Source organism: Moschus berezovskii, chromosome 8, assembly GCF_049115385.1.
Source record: "Moschus berezovskii isolate FMDL1 chromosome 8, NW_MosBer_1.0, whole genome shotgun sequence".
NCBI classification, from domain to species: domain Eukaryota; kingdom Metazoa; phylum Chordata; class Mammalia; order Artiodactyla; family Moschidae; genus Moschus; species Moschus berezovskii.
The window spans coordinates 60,601,627-60,628,098 of NC_142467.1; the positions used below are offsets into that span (position 1 = coordinate 60,601,627).

At 43.6% G+C, this 26,472-nt stretch overlaps 1 protein-coding gene across 1 annotated transcript in view; it reads right to left on the minus strand.

The window, feature by feature from the left end:
• Positions 1-26,472, minus strand: part of CYSTM1 (cysteine rich transmembrane module containing 1) — a 54,557-nt gene that overhangs the window by 10,021 nt on the left and 18,064 nt on the right. Inside the window, exon 3 of the mRNA XM_088839300.1 lies at positions 17,663-17,887. Coding sequence (XP_088695426.1) covers positions 17,663-17,887 — 225 coding nt within the window. The remainder of the gene's footprint in view (positions 1-17,662; positions 17,888-26,472) is intronic.

Sequence of the window (26,472 nt, forward strand, 5' to 3'; positions counted from 1 at the left end):
CTGTAAAGCTGTTGGAGAGCCTACAGACAGCTTCTTCTTCTACTTGATGAACTGAGGTTTTTGAAGAACAACCAAGTGATGTGAAAATCAGGTAAAAGAGGTATCTATTTCTGTTAAGTATTGCCTAGACCCCCTCCTTGTGGATGCCAGGCTGCCGGGCAATGACCCAGGAAGGCAGGGGGCACAGTCGCCTAACGAGGCACAACCACTAGGCATCCCCACGGCCCTCCCACCCCACCACAGCAGCAGCTGGAGCTGGTGACCCCCAAGAACCCTCCTACCAGCCCCTCACCCTCCTGCCCCTTCTACTAGGCCCACAGAGTGGAAAGGTCCAGTCCAGGAATTCCTTTAGATCTCCAAGATAAAGTCTGGTGACCCTTAGCTCCCGATTCTACCTGGATGAAACTGCTGCACACGCCACGTTACTAACCACGCCCCTAGTCTACTCACACCTGAAGTACAGGAGACATGGAATGAGTGGGTGAATGAATGGAGGAGTGAGTGAACAAAAGGCGTCTTGCACCTTTTACCGCAGCTGGAAAAGCTGTCGTAGCTGGCCTCGCAGGCAAGCTCAGATACGGGCTCAGCTGGCTCCTCTCTGAAGCAATGGCAGAGTGCAACTAAGAAAAGGTATGAAGATCCTGTCAGTCTGAAGTTCTGAAGGAAGGTGTCACTCTCACTTTGGTCAATTTAAATCCTTCAAGAGATCTTGGCTCATCCTGAACTTCCCTGAAATGGTTGAGGGTATCAGGGCCATCACTCTATCCCAGAAGGAATCCATGTGACCAGGAGGATATCTTGGGAATGAGTGAAGCAAGCACAGATAGCTCAGGATCGCAAGCCTGGCTGGGTTGAGGAGAGTGGGCCCCACAGTCCCAGGATTCACCTTCTCAAGAGGGGGGACCCTCCTGAGAGCCTTTCCTTCAGATCCAGAAGCCTAGGGCACTGCGCCCATAGCTGTGAGGAATTCATGGCTGCCCGGGGTGCTGGACAGGGATTGGGGTGGAGGGGGGAATACTGATCCTTTATAAACTACCCATGATACACCTACTCTCAGAAGCAAAAACCCATTTTTACTCAAAAACAATCTCGTCCACTCTAAAATCCTCCAGGCTGATAAGGTATGCCAGGCTACCAAATGGACTTATTTCAGGGGTAAATGGAAACGCTCAGAGGGAATCAAAACACTACCAAAAAGAAAACCTAATGGAAATTTTTTTTTTTCCCCTAAGGAAAATGCAATTGAAAGGCACTAAAATCTTCCCTGGACCATTTCTGATTTACAGTCTTGAAGCAGGTATGTTCCTGGGAAAAGATTCTGACGCCTGGGATCCCAAGAACAAAGCTCTCCATGTCACCACACACACCCAGGTATAACCTCTAGAGGAAAAGTGTGTGCGTGTGCATGCACTTGTACGTGTGTGTATGGGATTGGGGTGCGGTTGCCCTTCTCCAGCTTCAGAAAACCTCTAGAGTCTAAAAGGCTGAGAATGTGTAAGGGCAGCTGGAGGGTGTGAGCCACCTTTTCCATCGCACCATGGATCTAATGAGGAAAAAGCCACTGAGCCCAGCACTGGGACAAGGAGGCAAGCGGTACTGGCTTCTCGAAACAGAAAGGGCTGGCATCTATAGCCATACCACCCTGAACGCTCCTGATCTTCTCTAGAAGGGTGGGCAGCCTTGACAGCACACAGCAGCAAGCTTCCTGGTTGCAAGCTGATAAGGCTTTCCAGAAGAATGGATAGGAAAGCGTACATTTCCTGGAGGAGGAAGCCACTCCCTCAGGGAGCCAAGGCCAAGTGTGGAACAGCAGAAGGCCAGGGCAGGCTACTAATCCTGCCACGATCCACTCTCTGGTGGGTCTTGGTGGGTTTGAGACCAGCTCTCAGGGCAGGAGCTGGGCCCTCCTCATCCCTGTGGTGCCGCGCCCCCAGCCCAATCCAGCCACTGCAGATCCAGGTTCACTGGCTCTGGGGCTAGGCCTGCCACACCGGAAATAGCCCATTTCAATAAAATGTACCTATTTCCCTTTACTTCTCTGTGGCTCGGTTTTCTCACCTGAAAAATGGAGGCAATAACACCACCCACCTCTTGGGATTGTTATAAAGATTATATGACTAACTTGAAAAGCAGCACAGTGCCAGGCACGAAGTAAGTGGGTAATATATTGCAAGTATTACTGTTGCTGTAAAAAAATAAATGGCTAGAAGGAAAAGCACCTCGAGAGACTGGGTGGGTGGCCAGGCATGAAGACAGCATGGTGAGACTGACATCTGCACGGAGACCTCACTGAGAACCGCTGCTCACCGCTCACAAGACTCCCACATTGTATGGGGCCAAGGTGCAGCGGAGGAGATACAGATTTGATGAATTTAAGAAGAAAAAACCCAACCACACTTTTATGCAGCATTTATATCAGCTACAAATACATCTCCTAGACAGAGATGAACCTAATAGTCAAATTTCAAAAGGGTTGTATCATGAAGATCTAAACACAGACCAAAAGATTTATATGAAAATGTTAACTACTGTCTCTGGATAGCAAAAGTATGGGTATATTACTTTTTGTAAGGAAGAGCTATTTCTGTAAATTAAAAAGTTATTTAAAAAACAAAGCTGTTTTTCTGTGTGAGAACCTGGCTGTACCCCAGGAGCAATGGCCTGGGGTCTGGATAAGTGGCACTAAGTCAGTGTTTGGAGAAAGCCACTCTTCTGGCCCCTGACCACACTGGGCTTGGTCCCCACACTTGTGTCAGCGTCTGCTGGGCTAAGCCCTCATCCACTAATGAGGATGCCAGTCCTTATCATCTTCAATAGCAGCATTTTAGTTACAACCATCCCATGTTGCATCCCACCTTTTAGAGAATTTCAACTCTAGGTAGCCACAATATAAACATATATAGATTTTTTCCCCCTGTGGCTAACCACACTGACCACGGGGAAGCAGGTGCCCGTGGGCACAGGGCCACAACAGCATGGGTACAGGCAGAGCCTCAGGGCCTGTGCTCGGGCCTGGGCCGCCTCTCAGCAAGGCTAGTCTTACTTCTGTTTGGAAGGGTTCATCCTAAGGAAAGACCACCGCCAACTCCAGTGGCCTCACACTCACAGGGCGGTCCCAACACCCTGGTGCTGGCTTCAAGCCCACCTGCATCTCCCAGGTTTCCTGGACACCTTTTACCCAAAGCAGCATTCCTTTCCTTGCCCACCAAATCAATTTCCTCATTGTTTATACCAACCCAACTTAAAAGGCTTATGTGAGATGTGAAGGAAAGGCGTTTGTCAAGTTTCAAGACTGGATGAAAGCAGTATTAGAGCCGAAAACACACGCTGCACCTGGAGGGTGGGGGAGGCTGAGGAAACAGTGCAGCAGAGTTGTCTGGGGGCAGGCAGGACTTCAAACACCAGTCTCCTGGGCCAGCCGGGTCTGGCCAACCCAGCCACATGCCCCTGACCAGCTGAGCAAACTGGATCTGCAAAGAGCAGCCGCCCTTTTACACTCCATTACCCCTGAGTGCTGGGCGGGCCAAGGCTTTTGAAAAAGCAAAAGTGTTTTGCATTAAGCACTTGACCAAAACAGACTGTGTTTCTATATCCAAAAAGAATTAAAAACCCAAGGCCATCTTTAGAAGCCTATGGTCCCCCAGTGACCTTGTGACCAGGCTGTCTTCATGTGACGCCAGGTCCCAGACCTTGGGCAGTCACTAGGGAGTGGGGGGACAGGGCATGGGACGTCATTTAAGCGTAGGCCTACCTGAGCAGATCTGTCGAGTTAAAGCCTGAGGTCACAAACATGGGGACTGAGAATCAAAACTGGTGCCAAGAGCCCACTCACTAAAGACTAGTCTCATCTGTTTTTGTGAAGAGTTGCAACTGAGTGTCCCAGAGAGAAGAGGTGAGCCTGCCTTTTCACTGACGTTAACAATGTATGTTATTGTTATGAATATTATACATTTTATACTTAAACTATTATATATATTATTAATATTTTGAAGTATTTCAAGGGCATTTTCTAATGTAATGTAAATAAGCATGCAAGTTAAGAATACAATTTGAAACCAGACAGACCTGGGTTCAATTCAAGGTTTAGAGAGTTACTCTCTGACTTTAGGCCAGTTAAATTCATCTCTCTGAACCTATGTCCTCATCTCTGAAATAGGAAACCACCAGCACAGGACTGCTGTATGGATTAAATAAGATAATATACACAAAACACCTGAACAAGATCTAATTAGAAACCGCAATATTTACTTAGTGCTTGGCACTACATCACACAAGGCATTTAACATCTGTTGGAGTGAGAGGTGAGATTCCAAGGGAAAGTGAAAGACAAGTTATTAAAAAAAAAAACAAACCCAAAACTTTTACTCATTCATGGGAGGCTGAATGATACATGGAAGCATGTCAGGCTTTGGGTCAGATCCCTAGGGAACCATGGTCAAGACATTACAGCCTCTCTAAGACTCAGGTTCCCTGAGTGTAAGGTCTGGGATAACTTACCCAGAAGGACTACAGAAAGAATCAAAGCCATGTCCATAAAGCTTCCAGCCCAGCATGCGGCACCTCACTAGGTGCTCAGTAGTCACTGAGGAACACAGGCTTTGGGGTTAGACTGGCGGGTCTGAATCTCAGCTCTACAACCTCCTAGTTGTAGGACCATGAACAAGTTTCATGCTTTCTCTGCTTCAATTCCTTCATCTATACCAGTGGTCCCCAGCTTTTAGGCACTGTGGACCAGTTTCGTGGAAGACAATTATTTTTCATGGATGGGGAGAGGAAGATGGTTTTGGGATGATTCTCACATTCTCAAAAGCAGCCCAAAACCCTGATCCCTTGCAGGTTCAGTTCACAGTAGGGCCTGAACTCAAGAATCTAATGCCACTGATCTGGCAGGAGGTGGAGCTCAGGTGGGGACAATGGGGAGCGGCTTTAAACGCAGATGAAGCTTCACTCACTCACCCACTGCTCACCACCTGCCGTGTGGGCCAGTCTGTGGCCTGGGGGTTGGGGACCTCTGATCTGTATGATGGGGATGGTAACAAACCTATTTCACAGGGTTGTTACAAGGACTAAAAGAGCTGACTCATAAAAATGCCTGATACACCATAACCACTTGATAACTATTCGTTCTTTTATTTAGCTTTTATTAATTATTCAACAATTAATAATTAATATTAAATGTTCAAAAACGTAGACCACTGGCCTCAAACTCTTCTTGTCCTGCTAGTTTTAATCTAGGAATTGTTTTCAGACACCCAGATTCTCCAGGCCCACCTGCAGAGAGGCTCAGAAACAAAGCTTGTCTATCCAGTAAGAAGTCATGAGTGAATTCTTTAAAGCTCCAGGTTCCTGGAGGCTTTTTCCTGGGCTGGCCACCAAAAAAAAGTCATGGATTTTTTAGCTGCTGATAAAGCTTATTAGGAAGGCCTTTTCCTCCACTGGGCTCAAAAGTCCATCTTACAGCTTTCATACGAAGACTCTATAGGAAGGGTTCTCAAAGGCAAGTGATCTGAGCCCCTAAGGAACATCTGGTAATGTATGGACAACACTGCTGGTTGTTACAACTGAGCAGATACTACTGGCATATAGTGGGTAGAGGCCAGGGATGCTGCTAAACATACAATGTACAGGACAGTTCTGTATTCCCCCCCACCAAAATCATCCAACCCAAATAGCAAGGTGCCAAAGGTGAAACCCTGCCCTACAGGGAATCTGCTTATACAAGGTAAGTGGGGTGGAGGAGGGGACAGGACACATAATGGAATCTACACTACAGTGGCCGCCAGGTGCAAACAACACGTGCATCTAAGCAAGAACTGCTGGGGAAATAAGAACACAAAAATGATTTGAGATAATGGGGTATCTGGACTGTGAGTGGAAAATTTTTTTTCTATGAGAGTTGTTACTATGTTCAGGGACCAGACCACTCAGTGGAGGCAAAAATGACCCAAAGCTGCATCTCTCAGTTCTGATAATTCACACACTCGTGACTCAGTACTCCAACAATGCTCCACGGTGAATATCCTGCTCAGAGCCCAGACCAACAAATGAATTACACGAGGGAGGGGAAAGTGGTGTAAATGATCTTTTCTGCAAATTCAAGTTCAAAGTTTAACAACTTGACAAAGCTTACTCCAGAAACTCACCCTGTCCTCTCTCCTGCGTATCTTCAAACTCCTCTTCATCTTTAATCACTCAACAAGTACTCACTGGGGAATCAAGGGGTCAGTCAAATTATTCAGGGTCTCTGCAATCAGGACACTTTTGGACAGTGGTGGAGACCTTAATTCTCTAACTAGAGCCAAAGCTGTAAAATTACAAACCAAGAGAGCACTATGAAGGGCAGAAAGCTGGCCCAGGCTGCACTGGGGAGTGAGGGTGAGGTACCACTCAGTGTCACTGAAGTTACACAAGAGTGAGACGGGAAGGATTAGTAAGAGTTACTTCTACTGAGTCAAGAGAGGTATGATTTTGCAAGCCATACAGAGGAAACACCATTTGCAAAAGCCATATGGGAGGAGAGGCCTAGGGAGGTTGAGGAAGTGAAAACAGAATCTGCTGGCAAGACTAGAACATGGAGGACCTCTCAAGTCCTTTGGAAATGCTGGTCTTTATCCTAATAATAGGAAGGGAAAAGAAATGTTTAAACCCTTAACTTTTATAGGTTCTACTCTGGAACACTCAAGGATTAGGTGAGGAACAGCTCTCCCCAAAACTTCTTTATCCTCAGGTAAATAAAAACTTCTGGCCTATCACAGAGAAACCCAGGCCAGTAGCAAAGCCTCAAACTAAATGGAAGCCAAGAGACCATGACCAAAAGTAAGAAGAAGCAGTTTTCTCCTCAAAGTAAGGATGAGCTGAAAGCCCAATGGGCCACGGTCCTGGCCCTCCCTGCATCAGGGAGAGGGGAGGTCTGCAGTGCTGAGAGAAATAGCTGGTGCCACAGCCCTTATCAAGAGCCACAAATCCCCAGAGGACTCCACAAGCAGCCCACCTCCTCCTGGTTAAAGAGGGGAACATGTGTAGGCTGGATTAGACCACAGGCAACTGTTCCTTTTGCCCCATTTCTGTGCCTTCATCTGGATAGGCCCTGGGGATTGATGCTTTCTGTAGCTCTTTCTGGAAACCCTACTACCAGCTACGGTGCTAGCTCTGGGAACCTGACTGTCTCCATCTCATACTTCTTCCTTCTCCCTTTCTAGAGACCTTCCTCCTTGTGGTCACTGAGTCTGTCTCAGGTCACACAAGGTGTTAGAATGATTGCTTGCCACTTACTAGCTCTGACCTTGGGCAAACTCTTCTTTAATAAGACCCACTTCATGGAGCTGTCCCTCTAATTAGAACCTGAAGGATATATAGTGTTCAGCACCAGGTATGACCCACAGCAAAAACTCAGAGCCACTCCTAGGATTCTATACAGAGAAGCTGAGAAGGGAGAGGAACCCAAGGTAACATCACAAGGAGGGTGCTGCAGAGACGCCTGTGCAGCCAGAGGACATGGGGAGGGGACAGCCTGCCAGTCAACACATCCTTGGACTCAAGTAGTGAACATGACACACAAAAGTGCCTGCCTGCAAGCAATTTACGCTCCAGCAGGAGGACGAAGGCAGTCAAGGAACCGTGAGCAATGTGCTGGGAAGGGAAAAGAGGCACAGAGAGGGGAGAGAGAGCAGACAAGGGTGTTTCAGCTGATGGGGTGGGGAGAGGGAAGGTGGGTGGAAGGCTTCTCGGACTAGGTGACACCTGAGCAAGAATCAAGAGAACACAGGCCGGGTCGATTTTGAAGGAAAGAGAAAGGCAGAGGGGAAGGGAATGGCAAATACCACAAATACCAAGGAGCACTGGAGCACTACACAGCAGTAGCCTGCCCATGGAGGGCCTGGCTGGTCACCTAAGGACTGGTTTTTACTCTGAATGACAAGGGAAGCTTCTAGAGGGTCTGGGGGAGAAAGCAGACAGCAGGGGCAAGAGCAGGAGGAGGGAGACCAGTTATAAGGCGGATGACGTGACTCTGGAGTTGTGGGTCCCATGGCTGCCTCAGGCCCGTGGGGATTCTGGCGGGGGGGATGGGGGGCAGATCAGGAATGACTCTTAGCAACTGGGATCCCCACCTTTCCCCTGAGGGCTTCCTGTCTTCAGCAGCCCCATCCATCCACAAGCAAAAATTCAGAAAAGTGGTGTGGGCCAAGGGAGGGTACTGAGTCCTCCCTGCCTGTACACTGGACAGTATATGATTTTTGTTTACGCTTCGCCTCAGTCCTGTGATCACAGTATTACAGATAAGGAAGTAGAAGCTCAGGGAACTGGAGAGACTCCACCTACATTCCTGAGCCAGTGTGGCTAGTGGTGGCTCCATGCAGAGTCCTTGCTGGGACATTCTGTCATCTGACACCTGGTGAAGAAAGAAGGTACTGAGGTGGACTTTATCTACGCTGGAAAGGCTTCCCGGGGCAACGAAAAATGCCTCATCAGAGTTTCTGATTAAAAAAAAAAAGCATAAACGGCTCAAACAAGCCAGCTGTAAATTTCTTAGCAGAGATTCTGGATTTCTTTCCTTGTTTACCCCTGCGCTGGGTGAGAGAGCAGTGTCAGACATGAAGGCAGTGTGCAGGCAAACCAGGCCGCGCCACCAGCCTGCACAGACTGAGGACTGGGGAAAGGCCGCTGTGGACTGGGGAAAGGTTGGCTGGTCGGCCAGTGACCCAGGTAGGGCTCTTCTGCCACAAGCATGCACCTTTTGTATTTTCAAATTACAAAGAACAAAAACAGGCACACTTTACAGGCTCAGAAACCCCGTGCAAAGGCCAATCAGCCTTCTGAACTCCATGGGGACATCCTAGGGACTCTGCTGAAGCAGAATTGACTTCATTTTATATCCATACATTGCCAAATATCAGTCCTAACCCAGAAGAACATGAATAAAATCCCAGTACCTGGACCTACAACAGTTAAATAGCAAGGGAAGAGTCTCATATGGAAAGGGGACCAGAAATGGAACATGAATTCACGAACATCTTTCGAACTGATGTTATTTCCATCCATTTAGCAGACATTTACTGAGCATATACCACATGTCAGCACTGTTCTAGGTTCTGTGGAAACAGAGGCTGAGAGAAAAAGATCGCCTTCATGAAGCTTACCAGGGGAAGCAGGCACACTCAAAGATCAAAGAGGTTAAGCAATCTGCCCAGGTCCTAGCATTAATTAGGGGATTTGAATCCAGCTTTTATCACACTTGCCACCTGTCTACTAGGAAAGTGGTACCCTGTTATAACTCCCTTCTGTGTTTGTTTCTGTGGCTGGGGGGTGAGGGGGAGGGAGGAGACAGGGGGAGAAATAGGCTGAGAAGAAAGTACTTTCCTCAGATGCGTGTCTGAGGACTGCTGTGGAATCAGTAGTGGATTGTAGCAGCATGCAGTAAAGAGGAAATGCATTTAGCCTGGATTCAGGACTTATGTCTTCATCAAAACACAAGCATCCCGGCAAGTCACTAAACCTCTCTGTATTTCAGTATCTCTAAGAAAGAGGGTCTAGAGCCAGACATCCTGGAATGTGAAGTCAAATAGGCCTTAGGAAGCTTCACTATGAACAAAGCTAGTGGAGGTGATGGAATTTCAGTTGAGCTATTTCAAATCCTGAAAGATGATGCTGTGAAAGTGTTGCACTCAATATGCCAGCAAACTTGGAAAACTCAGCAGTGGCCACAGGACTGGAAAAGGTCAGTTTTCATTCCAATCCCAAAGAAAGGCAATGCCAAAGAATGCTCAAACTACCGCACAATTGCACTCATCTCACACGCTAATAAAGTCATGCTCAAAATTCTCCAAGCCAGGCTTCAGCAATACGTGAACTGTGAACTTCCAGATGTTCAAGCTGGTTTTGGAAAAGGCAGAGGAACCAGACATCAAATTGCCAACATCCGCTGGATCATGGAAAAAGCAATAGAGTTCCAGAAAAACATCTATTTCTGCTTTATTGACTATGCCAAAGCCTTTGACTGTGTGGATCACCACAAACTGTGGAAAATTCTGAAAGAGATGGGAATACCAGACCACCTGACCTGCCTCTTGAGAAACCTGTATGCAGGTCAGGAAGCAACAGTTAGAACTGGACATGGAACAACAGACTGGTTCCAAATAGGAAAAGGAGTACGTCAAGGCTGTATATTGTCACCCTGCTTATTTAACTTATATGCAGAGTACATCATGAGGAACGCTGGGCTGGAAGAAGCACAAGCTGGAATCAAGATTGTCGGGAGAAATATCAATAACCTCAGATATGCAGATGACACTACCCTTATGGCAGAAAGTGAAGAGGAACTAAAGAGCCTCTTGATGAAAGTGAAAGAGGAGAGTGAGAAAGTTGGCTTAAAGCTCAACATTCAGAAAACTAAGATCATGGCATCCAGTCCCATCACTTCATGGCAAACAGACGGGGAAACAGTGGCTGACTTTATTTTTTGGGCTCCAAAATCACTGCAGATGCTGATTGCAGCCAGGAAATTAAAAGACGCTTACTCCTTGGAAGGAAAGTTATGACCAACCTAGATAGCATATTAAAAAGTAGAGACATTACTTTGCCAACAAAGGTCCGTCTAGTCAAGGCTATGGTTTTTTCCGTGGTCATATACGGATGTGAGAGTTGGACTGTGAAGAAAGCTGAGCGCCGAAGAATTGATGCTTTTGAACTGTGGTGTTGGAGAAGACTCTTGAAAGTCCCTTGGACTGCAAGGAGATCCAACCAGTCCATCCTAAAGGAAATCAGTCCTGAATATTCATTGGAAGGACTGATGCTGAAGCTCAAACTCCAATACTTTGGGCACCTGATGTGGAGAGCTGACTCACTGGAAAAGACCCTGATGCTGGGAAAGACTGAAAGCAGGAGGAGAAGGGGATGACAGATGATGAGATGGTTGGATGGCATCACCGACGCGATGGACATGAGTTTGAGTAGGCTCCAGGCGTTGGTAATGGACAGGGAAGCCTGCTGTGCTCCAGTCCATGGGGTCGCAAAGAGTCAGACGAGACTGAGCAACTGAACTTGACTGACTACGTAGTAATATACACCCAAAATATATGTCAAATTTCCACCTGAGGGAAAAAGCCTTAAATTCTGGTTTGGTAAGACCTGTCTTTCCAAATGGGTCTTTGAACCCAATCCTTGGGCTGATACAGCTCCTTGCCTAAGTGCTTTTGTTTCCTGAGTTGCTTTTTATAGAGCATCCCTACTCTTATTTCAATAAGAAATCTCCTTGCATATCTAAGAATATTATGATTCCTCTCCTCCTTTCTTTTCCTTCCTGTGTTGCCTCTGTTCCCTCAGTGACCCTTTATCCTGTCTGTTTGGTCACCATCTATCATCTGGGGCCTTTACTCAGGTCTCTGAAGATCCTCTGTTGTTCATTAATATTTAAAGCTGAGATTCTATTACTTGCAGTTTTATGAGTCTTGACTAACACAAATGGTAGAAGTCTAAACCAAAACAATAAGAGCAAGGTTGACTGTAGTCATTCACTTAAGAGGTTCTTTCAGTTCAGTTCAGTCGTTCAGTCGTGTCCAACTCTTTGTGACCCCATGAATCACAGCACGCCAGGCCTCCCTGTCCATAACCAACTCCTGGAGTTCACTCAAACTCATGTCCATCAAGTCAGTGATGCCATCCAGCCATCTCATTCTCTGTTGTCCCCTTCTCCTCCTGCCCCCAATCCCTCCCAGCATCAGAGTCTTTTCCAGTGAGCCAACTCGTCGCATGAGGTGGCCAAAGTATTGCAATTTCAGCTTTAGCATCAGTCCTTCCAATGAACACCCAGGATTGATCTCCTTTAGAATGGACTAGTTGGATCTCCTTGCAGTCCAAGGGACTCTCAAGAGTCTTCTCCAGCACCACAGTTCAAAAGCATCAATTCTTCGGCGCTCAGCTTTCTTCACAGTTCAACTCTCACATCCATACATGACCACTGGAAAAACCATAGCCTTGACTAGATGGACCTTGGTTGGCAAAGTAACGTCTCTGCTTTTTAATATGCTATCTAGGTTGGTCATAACTTTCCTTCCAAGGAGTAAGCGTCTTTTAATTTCATGGCTGCAATCAGCATCCGCAGTGATTTTGGAGCCCAAAAAAATAAAGTCTGACACTGTTTCCACTGTTTTTCCATTTTTTCCCATGAAGTGATGGGACCAGATGCCATGATCTTTGTTTTCTGAATGTTGAGCTTCAAGCCAACCCTTTCACTCTCCTCTTTCATCAAGAGGCTTTTGAGTTCCTCTTCACTTTCTGCCATAAGGGTGGTGTCATCTGCATATCTGAGGTTATTGATATTTCTCCCAGCAATCTTGATTCCAGCTCGTGCTTCTTCCAGCCCAGCGTTCCTCATGATGTACTCTGCATATAATTTAAATAAGCAGGGTGACAATATTCAGCCTTGACGTACTCCTTTTCCTATTTGGAACCAGTCTGTTGTTCCATGTATAGTTCTGACTATTGCTTCCTGACCTGCATACAGGTTTCTCAAGAGGCAGGTCAGATGGTCTGGTATTCCCATTTCTTTCAGAATTCTTTACAGAACATGAAACCTAACTGAGTTTGCTGAGAGGAAGTGCTTTGAAAGAAGTCTGTATGGAGTGCAGCTGAAGTTCGCACCTAGGAGTGGTAAGTTCTAGGGAAGGTGTGGGATTCAGGAGGGAAAGTTTCATGGAGGTGCTGATATTCTGTTTGATCTCTCTGTAGGGCTGGGCAGAATGAGAATGAGGAGCAGGGAGTGAAGGGGAGCAACACGGCTGGTCAGAGGCCATCCTCAGTGGTGGCATCCTTAACTCCAAGCCAAGGTAGATACTGGATGAGACATCTGATGGTCTAATAATGGGGTGGGTATATTTTTCACACGGGAGGGATGTGAACTGTTAAAAGCAAAGATTGGAGTGTGGTGGACCAACTGCCAAGACGGCCACCAACAGCTCCTCTCGCCCTGTCCTCACATGCTGTTTCTCCTAGTGTGTGCCTGGTCAGTTGCTCAGTCGCATTCAAATCTGCAATCCTACGGACTGTGGTCCACCAGGTTCCTCTGTCCATGGGATTCTCCAGGCAAGAACACTGGAGTGGGTTGCCATTTCCTCCTCCAGGGGATCTTCCCGACCCAGGGATTGAACCCCTGTCTCCTGCGCTGCAGACAGATTCCTTACCACACTGAGCCACCTAGGAAGCCCCTGTTCCTCCTAGTGAGATGAAGTCTGTTTTATACCAATGTTTGTAACAGCCATTTATTTATTATTCATAATAGTTCAAAAGCAAATATCTATCAACTAATGAAAGGATGAATAAAATATGGTATATCCATAGAATATTATTTGGCAAAGGAATGGAGCACTGATACTTGCCACGATGTGGATGAACCTCGAAAACATTATACTCAGTAAAAGCAGCCGGTCATAAAAGACTACATATTACATGATTCAAAGTTCAGCACAGACAAATCTAGAGACAGAAAATAAATTAATGGAGGAGGAGATTTAAGGATATGGGGAGTAACTGCCAAAGGGTCTCTTTTCAGGGTGATGACAATGTTCTGAAATTAGTGGTGATAGTCACACAACTATTTTAGTGACTACACTAAAACCCACTGGACTGTACACTTGAAGTAGGATAACTGTATGGTACGTGAATTGTATCTAAACAAAACTGTTACCAAAAAAGCAGAAGTGAAGGAGATGGCATCTAGTTCCCCTCCTGCTGAACCTGGCCAGCCTTTGAGCAACAGGATACAGGGTGAGGTGGTGCCAGTTCTGGGCCTCACTATTAAAAGCCTGGCAGCTGCTACTTTCACACTCTTGAAGGACAGGGAGATGTACAGAGAGAGGCCTCACGAAGGTAAACGAGGCCTTAGTCATGTGAGTGAGGTCGTCTTGGACATTTCAGCTCCAGCCAGGCTGACAGCTGAATTAAGTCATGCAAGTGACCCCAGGAGAGATCCCCTAAAGCCAATTCACTGAACCATGAGAAATAATAAATCGCTGTTGTTTTAAGCCACTTAGTTTCAGAGTGATATGTTCTACAATAGTAACTGAAACACAACCTTTCTGAGCCTCATATTCCACTATAACATGGGACTAATGACAGAGGGTCACTGTGACAATCACATGAAGCTAATGCCAATGCAAGAAATATTAACTATTATTATTATTATTAAAAACCATCCCAGGAGACCCTTGACATATTGCAGGTGTGCTCCCCAGGGAAGCCTCATTCTCACAAACACCTGCTCCTTCCAATCACATGGTTTCCAAAAAGCTGATTTGCTGAGGAAAACAAAGGCTTAAAAAAAATACAATATCTGAGAAAATGAAATTTGAACTTTAAACAGAGTACCAAAGAAGGGTCTGCTTAGATCAGCCACCTACCCACCTTCTTGTATATTCAACACATCTTTATTAAATCCTTACTAATTACCAAACGTCAATTAAGAATAGCTAAGACCCCCTCCAGCTCAGCTGGTAAAGAATCTGCCTGCAATGCGGGAGACCTGGGTTCGATCCCTGGGTTGGGAAAATACTCTGGAGAAGGGAAGGGCTACCCACCCCAATATTCTGGCCTGCAGAATCCCATGGACTATACAGTCCATGGGATTGCAAAGAATTAGACATGACTGAGCGACTTTCACTTTCACTAAGACCCTAGAATAATTTCCACCTAGGTGGCTGTTAACAGAATGGACTACACACTAGAACTTCAGCTGAGAGATGGTAAATGCAGCAGCAGATAAATCTAAAATCATCCTGCTAGAGAAAAAAAAAAACCCTTTAAATTTCTGCAGAGCGCTCAAATTCTCATGCTTAGAATATAGGCCCCAAGAATGATTCTGATTGAGGATCCCAGGAGCAACAGAGATAAATAAATGAAACAGGTTCCCTAAAGGTGCATCCCTTAGTGAGGGGGTCAGAGGGTCCCATTCACAGACTCTGGATCCCCCAGAACCCAGGATGAGAGAAGGACTTCACCATCTGGCATCGCCTGCCAAGTCTGGTGCAGCATGGGTGTAGGCAATTAACAATACCGAGGCTGATGTCAGTGAGAAATTCTGTAGAGAAGGATGTTCAACAGCTTTCAACTGCATATATGAAATCATGACAAATTGATAACACTAAACTAAAAGAACCTTTTAATCCTAAGAACAATTAACATCCTATTTTTTCCTCAAAAATGCTGACATAATACTAACACTTAAATGACACCAAAGGTAAGAAAGAGGGCCAAACCCATGAATATTTTCTGCATGAGGGGACAAGGTCCACCGAGTCCAGGAAGCACTTATTCTAGACAAGCTCTGGAACGTTCCAATCCACTGAATGCTACTTACAATCAGTACAAACAATACAGGCCTGGAAATGTTTGGAAGGGCCTGTATTGCTTCACAAATCTTTCACTCATAAGCCAGAAGGGCTCTGGGTGAAAGATACAGCCGAGGGAGGCATTGGACTGAGTCTATTGTTTAATACAAACGCTGGGCTGACGTTTTTTATTGACATACATACTAAAGTGCACAGATATTAAGTGTGAGACTTGAAAAATGTTTATACCCAGATTAAGATTAAAGAATACTCCTAATACCCAGAAGGTTCCCTGTACCCTTCCCAGTCAATAACAAACCCCACCGTAGCCCCCCACTCTGCTATTTTGATCTCCAGAACCACAGGTTAGTTTGGCTTAGTCTTGAATTGCACATAAACAGAATCATACATTATGTCGTCTTTTCAGACTGCCTTCTTTCATTCATCACAGGGTTACCTTATTTTGAAACAGAAACCTAGATACAGAGCTTATTTTCAGGAAATCCCCCTCTGATGTCACAGACCTGGATGCCAATTATTCTGATTATACTGGTTTTACTTCCTGAACTCCTCCAAGCACATGTTGTAACACTTTAAAACAGAAACAGAGCTTGGATTGGAAAAGTTTTCCTTCAAAATAAACTAAATCTTTTAAAGGTATTCAAATCTATTCAACATTGATATAGCCTCTGACTTAATACCATAAAAGTGTAATCTTTCCCATACTGAGCCCACGACTCCCCTTAAGTCTACTTTTCTTCCTTGGTATCCACCCATTCCAAAGAACCCTCAAATTCTGAAATAAAAAGAAACTTCAATTCCGTTACTACTTTCGATTATTAAGGGGTTAAACTATAAAATTTAATCTTAGGGGTTAAACTATTAAACCTTAGGGGTTAAACTATAAATTAACCTCAGAAAATCTCTGAGGCAGCTTAAGGTTCTAAAATTCAGATGAATGTGGCAGTTCAGAAAAGACAGGAAAGGGACAACAGCAATAAGATACAGGTACAGAGTCCACAGTTAACCTGTCAGGATTCAGATCTGGGCTCTGCCATTTCTAGCTGGGTGGCCTTGGGCAAGTCATTACTCCAATCTGTGCCTCAATCACTTCACTGTAAAATGGGAATAACCTCGTAAGACTGTTGCAAGGATTAAATGTGAATGTATATAAAGCTCTTAGGAAAGCATCTGGCACATAATAAGCACTCGGTAAGAATGAGCTATATTCAAAAGCTGAAAGCTCAAAGAGAGCAACTATTCTGCAAACCAAAAAGTTCTAGAACAGTCACAGCAGTCACCCAGACATATATAGCACAGTGCTTCTCAAGATGTTTCCTTTCTAACCCTTCACAGACTGCTGCTTTTTGTAAAATGCAAGATTACAGGCTTGAACGTCACAGCAACCTCAAACTGTTTTCAAAGTTTTTAGATGTTTACTCTTTCTGCATTTCCTCAAGGCAGCCTGACAGCTGCTCACGGGCTGCCCTTGTCTCCAGAGTAAACTCTGGGAAGCACTGTTCTAGCACACAAGAAAGACTACAAGCCTGCTGACACTCAGCCGGCAGGTTGCACAGAATCATGAAAATAGATTAGCAAAGAAAGCCAACCCCACAGCAGGGGCAAAAGGATGACTTGAGGGTCAACAAGTTGAGAGAGAAAATAATCCCAACAGGCTAAACTTGGAAAACAAAACTGGCTGCCAAAGCAAGAATCCAACTGCTAATTTGCCCCCACTCACTGCTTGAGGAGGTGCCCTCAGAAAACATGTTGGCCAGGAAGTGATGTTAACGAAGGAAGGAATCAGAACTGACTCAACTCTCCTGAGTTAGAAGTCAATCTATGCAGTCACCAAGCTTTGGGAATGGCAACCACAGCACTCAAAGGCCAGAGTTGCTCCTCTGCCAGAGAGAACATGCAAACATCTCCTTTAGAGATGTGGGACTGCACACACATGCACCCAGGCACACACACACAGTCGTCCCTCAGTGTCTATGAGGACTTACTTGTTCCAGGACCCACATGATACCAAACCTGTGGTGCCTCGAGTGCCTTATGAAAGGTATTTGTATATAACCTACACATGTCCTTCTGCATGCTTTAAATCACTTATAGATTATTTATAACACCCAACACAAGGTAAATGTTGTTTAAATAGTTGTAAATACAACATGAATGTTATGGAAGTAGTTTCGAGAGTGCAGCAAACTCAAGTTCTGCTTTTTGGAAATTTTCAGAATTTCTTTCCCCAAATATTTTCAATCTGGTGGTTGGTTGAATTTGTGGGTACGGAACCCACAGATACAGAGGGCCGACTGTACACCCACCCATTCACATCACAGTACCTGTGGTTTTAGGAGGCTCCTGAGGTCCGCCCTGCCAGCCATACTGTGGGTATCCTTGGTAGGGATATCCGCCCTGAGGAGGTGGGTAGGGTCCCCCTGGAGGTCCTGGAGGGTAGAATCCAGGCCCCATCGGTTGTGATGGATAAGGGGGATAAGGGGCCGTCGGACCGGGGCCCGAATACGGTGGAGGGTTCCCTTGGTTCATCAGGGACCTGCAGAGTATACCTAGGAGACAAACAGTGAAAGTTATTTGTTTTTAACCTGAGGAAATCATTAGAAAAAAACTGTAATCATTAGACAATTTATAAATTGCCTTAGAGATATCCTAAACCTCTTGCACACTTTCAGCTCTGCCCATTTTGTTTTCTTCTCACCACTGGCAAATATCTTACGTATCTGATTGCTTTTTGTCTGCCTGCCTCACTAGACGACAGGCTGTGACAGCAGGAATCAAGCCAAGCAGCTATGCCAGCAGTGAGTGACCAGGGACCAGGGTAAGGGTTGCTCCTGCTCCAGGCACTGGGTGACCTGATTGCTCTCCCCAGACCCCTAGCTCTGCGCAGCTGAGCAGTGCGCTCGGTTGTCACAGCGCAAAGGGTAGAGCTATTTACAGAGGATGCCAAGCATCTTCTCTGACCATCCAGGCTCCCAGGACTCTGGAGGGCTCACCAGGAACCCCCACTGTTTTATAGTTCCTGTTCTGGGAGCTTTGCTTCTGTGAGGGAGGCCATTTCCTCCCAGCCCCCAAAGCCTTTTACCCATTTTCTTGATTAGGCCTGAAATCTGGAGGGGTCGGCATCTCCTTTCTATCATCTCTGTAGCCCCTGAAGTGCCTGATCAAGGACTTCCTGATTAAAAGCACTCTTGGGGAATGCAAAGTCCATACACTCAGATGAATCTGATACTGTCATCTTGCTGCCTTGTACTGTTACCCCTCTCCTGTGCTGAGATGTAACATTTAACTATCTAAGTTAATAAAGGAAAGGGTCTCATGCTCAAAATTTAATAATTTCACCATTAATTCTTTATAACATGCAATCAATAAATTCATAAATGACTATAAAAAGAAGAGAACAACTTCTTATAAAGTAATAAATTACTTTTCTTACTTATAAATAAAGTAAGTCTCCCTAAAAAATATGGATTAAAATAGTGGAGTTTGCTGGCTGCCCACACAACAACCATATCCCCCTTCATAATAAGTCAGATTTCCAGTTATGGATCCACTCTCTCCTCCTGCAGTTCACGTGCTTCATAGAAAGCTCATTCCTTACTAGCTCCAGGGTAAACCCAGTCTAACCTAAGCCAATCCAGGTCACCCTTTCCCCTTTTCCATCAAGACTGATTCAAGGAATTTAGGACTAAAGCCAATCACAAATGGCAACCCTTGGCCACCTGGATTATTTCTAAAGTGGTTTGATCAGTTAAACTCTTAGGGCTCTTCAAACATGCTCCCAAACATGCTTTCACCTTAACATAGGCAAATGCATACTCCAGCAAGGACATGGGCTACAAATTGCTGACAGCCAATCTTCAGCCCTGAGGGGGTCACCAGCCTTAAGATGAAGTAGGTACTTCAGAAAGGTACAGCAGAAAGAAGGAAAGAAATGGAATTCTAGATGACTTTATAATAGCTCATAAATCAGACTGAAACCCAACCTAACCTAAGCTACTACCTCTGTAGAATTTCCAGTGCTAGGAGTCAATAGTAGGGTAAGCTAAGGAAACCCTGAGTGATGTTCAAGCAAGCAGACATTTATGTAGTGCTGACTATGCCTGGCACTGGTTTAAGTAGTCGGGTATAGAAATGAACATGGTTCAAATCCTTCCCTGGACAATGGGTTAAAAAGAGAAACATAAGGATGGTGTTTTTTAGAAAAGGTGGTAAACAGACTACTGGGCTGGAGTAGGGACTTAAACCCAGTGGGAGGAGGTGCGAGTGAGGAGACTGTCATTTGGAGGAGGCGACAATAAACTGAAACTTTATACTATGGAGTCAGAATGGCTGGAAGCTCTCTCTTTTGACCACATCTGCCTTCTGTCTCCCATTCTTCTTTTTCCAGGGGCCTAACAGGGATTCAGAAAAGAATGGGAGTTCTTCCTCCTCTTTGCTCTTTGGCCCATGCCAACATGGCACCATACTCTGACCTGGGAATGACTTTCCCTTTAACCTAAGGCAAAGGCTGGTGGTGACTAACATTGCAACCATCATGTGAATCTGAGCATACTTAACTGCTGACTACTTCTGCATTTCCTCTCTCCTACCTGGAAGGCTGTGGTAAACACAGTGAGACCTGGTTAATACAGAAATCAGTCTTATTAATCCCCTATGGCTATTCCATTAGTTATAGAACACAGCCATCATAACTATTCTTTCCTAAAATTCAGTGTGTGTGTATGGAGGGTGGGGTCAGTGTGTATCCTCTGAATTGACCTAATTTCATCAAAACTAGCTTCAGTTCAGTTCAGTTCAGTTGCTCAGTCGTGTCCGACTCTCCGCGACCCCATGAATCACAGCACGCCAGGCCTCCCTGTCCATCACCAACTCCCGGAGTTCACTCAAACTCATGTCCACAGAGTCCGTGATGCCATCCAGCCATCTCATTCTCCGTCGTCCCCTTCTCCTCCCGCCCCCAACCTTTCCCAGCATCAGAGTCTTTTCCAGTGAGTCAACTCGTCGCATGAGGTGGCCAAAATATTTCAGTTTCAGCTTTAGCATCAGTCCCTCCAATGAACATCCAGGATTGATCTCCTCCAGAATGGACTGGTTGGATCTCCTTGCAGTATAAGGGACTCTCAAGAGTCTTCTTCAACACCACAGTTCAAAAGCATCGATTCTTCGGCGGTCAGCCTTCTTAATCCAACCTAATTCCATCAAAACTTCATTAATCCAACAAGACCCTGTAATAATGATTGTTCTCCCTCTAGCAAAGTCTAGACCTATATTTCTCTGAAGACACTGCCCTTCCAAAAACAATGAGCAGTGAAAAGGAAAAGAGAACAAAGTATTTAGAAATATCACAACCTCATACCTCAATGTTTCATGACTTTTCTTGATTGATTTCTGTGTATTTATTTCTCACTATTCCTGGGACCCTCAAAACTCTCTCAAATAAATGTGTCTTCCCCCTTCTCCCTCAATCATGTTTCCCCCTCGTTTTTAGTACATATCTTTCTCCTGCCTGAGGAACTGCTTGATGTCTGGGGTTGGGGGGAACCTCATGTGCTACTCAGAGGCACTTATAAAGAGGATAACCCAAACAATGCTCTACTGTCAGGACCCAACCCTACTGCACGCTCTGTCCCTGTGTTCCCAGAACACAATCATCTTAGGGCAATAAAATCTGGATTTATTTTCAGTGTCCTCTAGGCTGGAAAAAAATTCCAGTAAGAGAACAGCAAAAATCACAGAAACTCCATCTATATTGAGGTCAAAGATTCCAGAGCTGGCATCTGAAAAGCAGGAGTTCACCCAGTGGGAATCAATTGTTCCCAAGTTTGCACAGAAGCAAACCCAAGTAAACAAAGATTCCCTCACATTAACACAGTCTAGTACAAACCATTTAACATAACCAAAATATAAACTAGCTTTAAATTTAAGGTATGATACAAAACTTTAAAATATGAATTTTTCCCTTATAAATGTGGCCAGGTGAAATGTAAGCACTGCTATAGGAGAGTGTGTTATACTGAAGATCAAATGTAAACAGTGGAAACTGCAGCATTATGGACAATTCACAGCTCCAAAAGAAACAGCTCAAATTAAGCAGCAGCCAGGATCAATTAAGACTGCATTGAATCCATCTGAGAAAGAATTCAGAGTAATGACATTAAATATGATCCAAGGTCTCAGAAAAAGAATGAAGGCATAGATCAAGAAGATACAAGAACTGTTTAACAAAGAGATAGAAAATCTAAAGAGTAAACAGAGATGAACAATAACTGAAATGAAAAATACACTAGAAAAAATCAATAGCAGAATAAATGAAGCAGAAGGATTGGTAAGTGAGCTCGAAGATAGAACAGTGTAAATTACTGCCACAGAACCAAATAAAGAAAAAATAATGGGGAAAAAAAAAGAGGATGGTCTCAGAGACCTCTGGGACAACACTAAATACACAATTTGCCTTATAGAGGCCCCAGAAGGAAAAAAGAAAGGACCTGAAAAAAATATTTGAAGAGATAATAGCTGAAAACTACCGTATCATGGGAAAGGAAACAGTCACACCCAAGTCCAGGAAGCACAGAGAGTCCCAGGCAGAATAAACCCAAGAAAGAACATGCTGAGAGACACAGTAATCAAACTGACAGAAAACATTAATACATTATTGACTGGGAGATTTCTGCAGAAACTAATGCCTGTGGTTGGCAATTTCTTATGTAAGTGAATACTGAAATGTTTCCAGTCAATAATGCTTGGATAACAAGATATATTAATATGTCTCCAGTCATTAAGTTGTTAAAAGCAACAAGGGAAAAGCAACAAATAACATACAAGGGGTAAGTTCTCTGTTGGTCCAGTGGTTAGGATATGGCACTTTCACTGCCATATCCCAGAGTTCAATCCCTGGTAGAACTAAAATCCCATAAGCTACACAGTGGAGAAACAAAACCAAAAAAAGAAACCATATATAAGAATTCCCCTAAGGTTATCAGCTGATTTTTCAGCAGAAACTCTGCAGGCCAGAAGGGAGTGGCCCACTATATTTAAAGCAATGAAAGGGAAGAACCCACAACCAAGAACTCCACCCAGCTGGACTCTCATTCAAATTTGATGGAGAAATCAAAAGCTTTACAGACAAGCAAGAGCTAAGAGAATTCAGCATGAGCAGACCAACTTTCCAACAAATGCTTAAGGAACTTCTCTAGGTGGAAAAGAAAAGGCCAAACTAGAAACAGGAAAATTATGAATGGAAGAGCTTACCAGCAAAGCAAACATATAGTAAAGGTAGGAAATCATCCACATACAAATGTGATATCGAAACCTGCAATAATAAGAGGAAAGCACAATGCAGGATATTGAAAATGCATTTGAAACTAAAAGACCAGCAACTTAAAACAATTTTGTTTATATATAGACCACTGTATCAAAACTTCATGGAAACCACAAACCAAAACTGCACAATAGATGAAAAAAAAAACAACAACCCACACACAAAGAAAAGCAATCCAAAACAACACTAAAGTTAGTTATCAAATCACAAGAGACAAGAACAAAAGAGGAAAAAAGACTGACAAAAACAAATCCAAAACAATTAACAAAATGGCAATAAGAACATGCATACTGATAATTACCTTAAATATAAATGGATTAAATGTTGCAACAGAAGACAGAGACTGCCTGTCTTAAAAAAGACCAGACATATTTTTCTCTCCCTACTGTGGTGCTGGAGAAGACTCTTGAGAGTCCCTGGGACTGCAAGGAGATCCAACCAGTCCATTCCAAAGGAGATCAATCCTGGGTGTTCATTGGAAGGACTGATGCTAAAGCTGAAACTCCAATACTTTGGCCACCTCATGCGACGAGTTGACTTACTGGAAAAGACTCTGATGCTGGGAGGGATTGGGGGCGGGAGGAGATGGGGACGACAGAGGATGAGATGGGGATGGCATCACCGACTCTGTGGACATGAGTTTGAGTGAACTCCGGGAGTTGGTGATGGACAGGGAGGCCTGGCGTGCTGTGATTCATGGGGTCGCAAAGAGTCGGACACGACTGAGCAACTGAACTGAACAAAAGACCCAATTCAGATCTAGGGATGCATACAGACGAAAAGTGAGGGAACGGAAATCTCCATGCAAATGGAAATCAAAAGAAACCTGGAGTGTCAATAATCACAGCAGACAAAACAGACTTTAAAATAAAGACTGTTACAACAGACAGAGAAGGACACTACATAGTGATCAAAGGATCCATTCAAGAACAAGATATAACAATTGTAAATATATATGCACCCAACACAGGAGCATCTCAATATTTAAGATAAATACTAAGAACCACAAAATGAGGAAATGACAGTAACACAGTACTAGTGAGGGACTTAAGACCCCACTTTCATCAAAGGGCAGATCAGACAGACAGAAAACTAAAAAGGAAACACAGGTCTTAAAAGACACACTAGGCTACAAGGACTTAACTGACATTTATAGAACATCCCATCCCCAAAACAGATGAATACACATTCTTTTCAAGTGCACATGGAACATACTCCAAGAATGATCACATGCTGGGCCACAAAGCAAGTCTCAGTAAATTTAAGAAAATGAAAATCATATCAAACCTCTTATCCAACCACAATGCTATGAGATTAGAAATCAATTACAGGGAAAAAACTGTAAAAACACAGACACGTGGAGGCTAAACACTGTTACTAAACAACCAATGGATCACCAATGAAATCAAGGAGGAAATTAAAAAAAAAAACAACAACCTGTAGACAAACAACAGTGAAAACACGACAACCTAAAACCTATGGGATGCAACAAAAGTAGTTCTAGAAGTAGAGAGAAGTTTATAGCAATACAATCTTACCTCAGTAAACAAGAAAAATATCAGACAACCTAACTGGACATCTAAAGCAACTAGAGAAAGAAAAACAAAATCCAAAGTTAATAAAAGGAAAGAAATCATAAAGATTAGAGCAGAAATAAATGAAATAGACAACAAAAACAACCCAGAAACGATCAATGAAATTAAAAGCTGGTTCTCTGAAAAGATAAAATTGATAAACCTTTAGTCAGATTCATCAGGAAAAAAAGTAGAGTGCTCAAATCAATAAAAACAGAAATGAAAAAGATGTTATAACTGACACCACAAAAATACAAACGATCATAAGAGATTGCTACAAACAACTATATGCCAATAAAATGGACAACCTAGAAGAAATGGACAAATTCTTAGAAAGGTACAACCTTGCAGAACTGAACCAAGAAGAAATAGAAAATATGAAAGATCAACCACAAGAACTGAAACTGTGATTTAAAACTCCCAACAAACAAAAGTCCAGGACCAGATGGCTTCACAGGCAAATTCGATCAAACATTTAGAGAAAATTGTACATCTATACTTATGAAACTATTCCAAAAAAATTCCAGAGAAAGGAACACTCCTTAATTCATTCTATGAGGCCACCATCACCCTGCTACTAAAACTTGACAAAGATGCTACAAAAATAGAAAATTAGAGACCAGAATACTGATGAACATAAATGCAAAAATACTCAACAAAATACTAGCAAATCAAATTCAACAATATATTAAAAGGCTCATACATCATAATCAAGTGGAATTTATCTGAGGGATGCAAAGATTCTTTAATATACACAAACCAATCAATGTGATACACCATCAACAAACTGAAGAATAAATGTCATATGGTCATCTCAATAGATGCAGAACTTTATGACAAAATTCAACATCCATTTATGATAAAACTCTCCAGAAAGTGGGCATAGAGGGAACTTACCTCAACATAATAAAGGCCATATATGACAAACCCACAGCTAACATCACACTCAATGGTGAAAAGCTGAAAGCATTTTCTTTAAAATCAGGAACAAGAGAAGGATGTCCACTCTTGCCACTGTTACTCAACACAGTGTTGGAAGTCCTAGCCATGGCAATCAGAGGAGAAAACGAAATAAAAGGAATTCAAACTTCAGAAGCAGTAAAACTTTCACTGTTTACAGATGGCATGATACTATACATAAAAAATCCTAAAGATGCTACTGGATAACTACTAGAGTTCATGAACTACTAGAGTTCATCAATGAACTTGGTAACACTGATACAAAATTAACACACAGCAATCTGTTGCATTTCTCTACGCTAACAATGAAAGAGAAATTATAGAAACAATCCTATTTTCCATTGCATCAAAAAGAATGAAACACCTAGTAATAAACCTGCCTAAGGGAAACAGTGGAAACAGTGTCACACTTTATTTTTTGGGGCTCCAAAATCACTGAGGATGCTGACTGCAGCCATGAAATTAAAAGATGCTTACTCCTTGGAAGGAAAGTTATGATCAACCTAGACAGCATATTAAAAAGCAGAGACATTAATTGGCCAACAAAGGTCCGTCTAGTCAAGGCTATGGTTTTTCCAGTGGTCATGTATGGATGTGAGAGTTAGACTGTGAAGAAAGCTGATCGCCGAAGAAGTGATGCTTTTGAACTGTGGTGCTGGAGAAGACTTTTGAGAGTCCCTTGGACTGCAAGGAGATCCAACCAGTCCATTCTAAAGGAGATCAGTCCTGGCTGTTCATTGGAAGGACTGATGTTGAAGTTGAAGCTCCAATACTTATACTCTGAAAACCATAAGACACTGATGAAAGAAATTGAAGATGACACAAACAGATGGAAAGAATACCATGTTCTTGGATTGGAAGAATCAATATTGTCAAAATGACTATAATACTCAAGGCAATCTACAGATTCAACGCAATTCCTATTAAATTACCAGTGGCATTTTTCACATAACTAGAACAAAACATTTAAAAAATTTTATGGAGACACAAAAGACCCTGAATAGTCAAAGAAATTTTGAGGAAGAAAAATGGAGTTGAAGGAGTTAGGTTCTCTGACTTCAGACTATACTACAAAGCTAGAGTCATAAAAACAATATGCTACTGGCACAAAAACAGAAATATAGACCAATGGAACAGGACAGAAAGCCCAGAAATAAATCCAAGCTACTACAGTCAATTAATCTATGACAAAGGAAACAAAAATCTACAATGGGAGGATACAGAGTCTCTTCAATAAGTGGTGCGGGAAAACTGGACAGCTATATGTAAAAGAATGAAATAA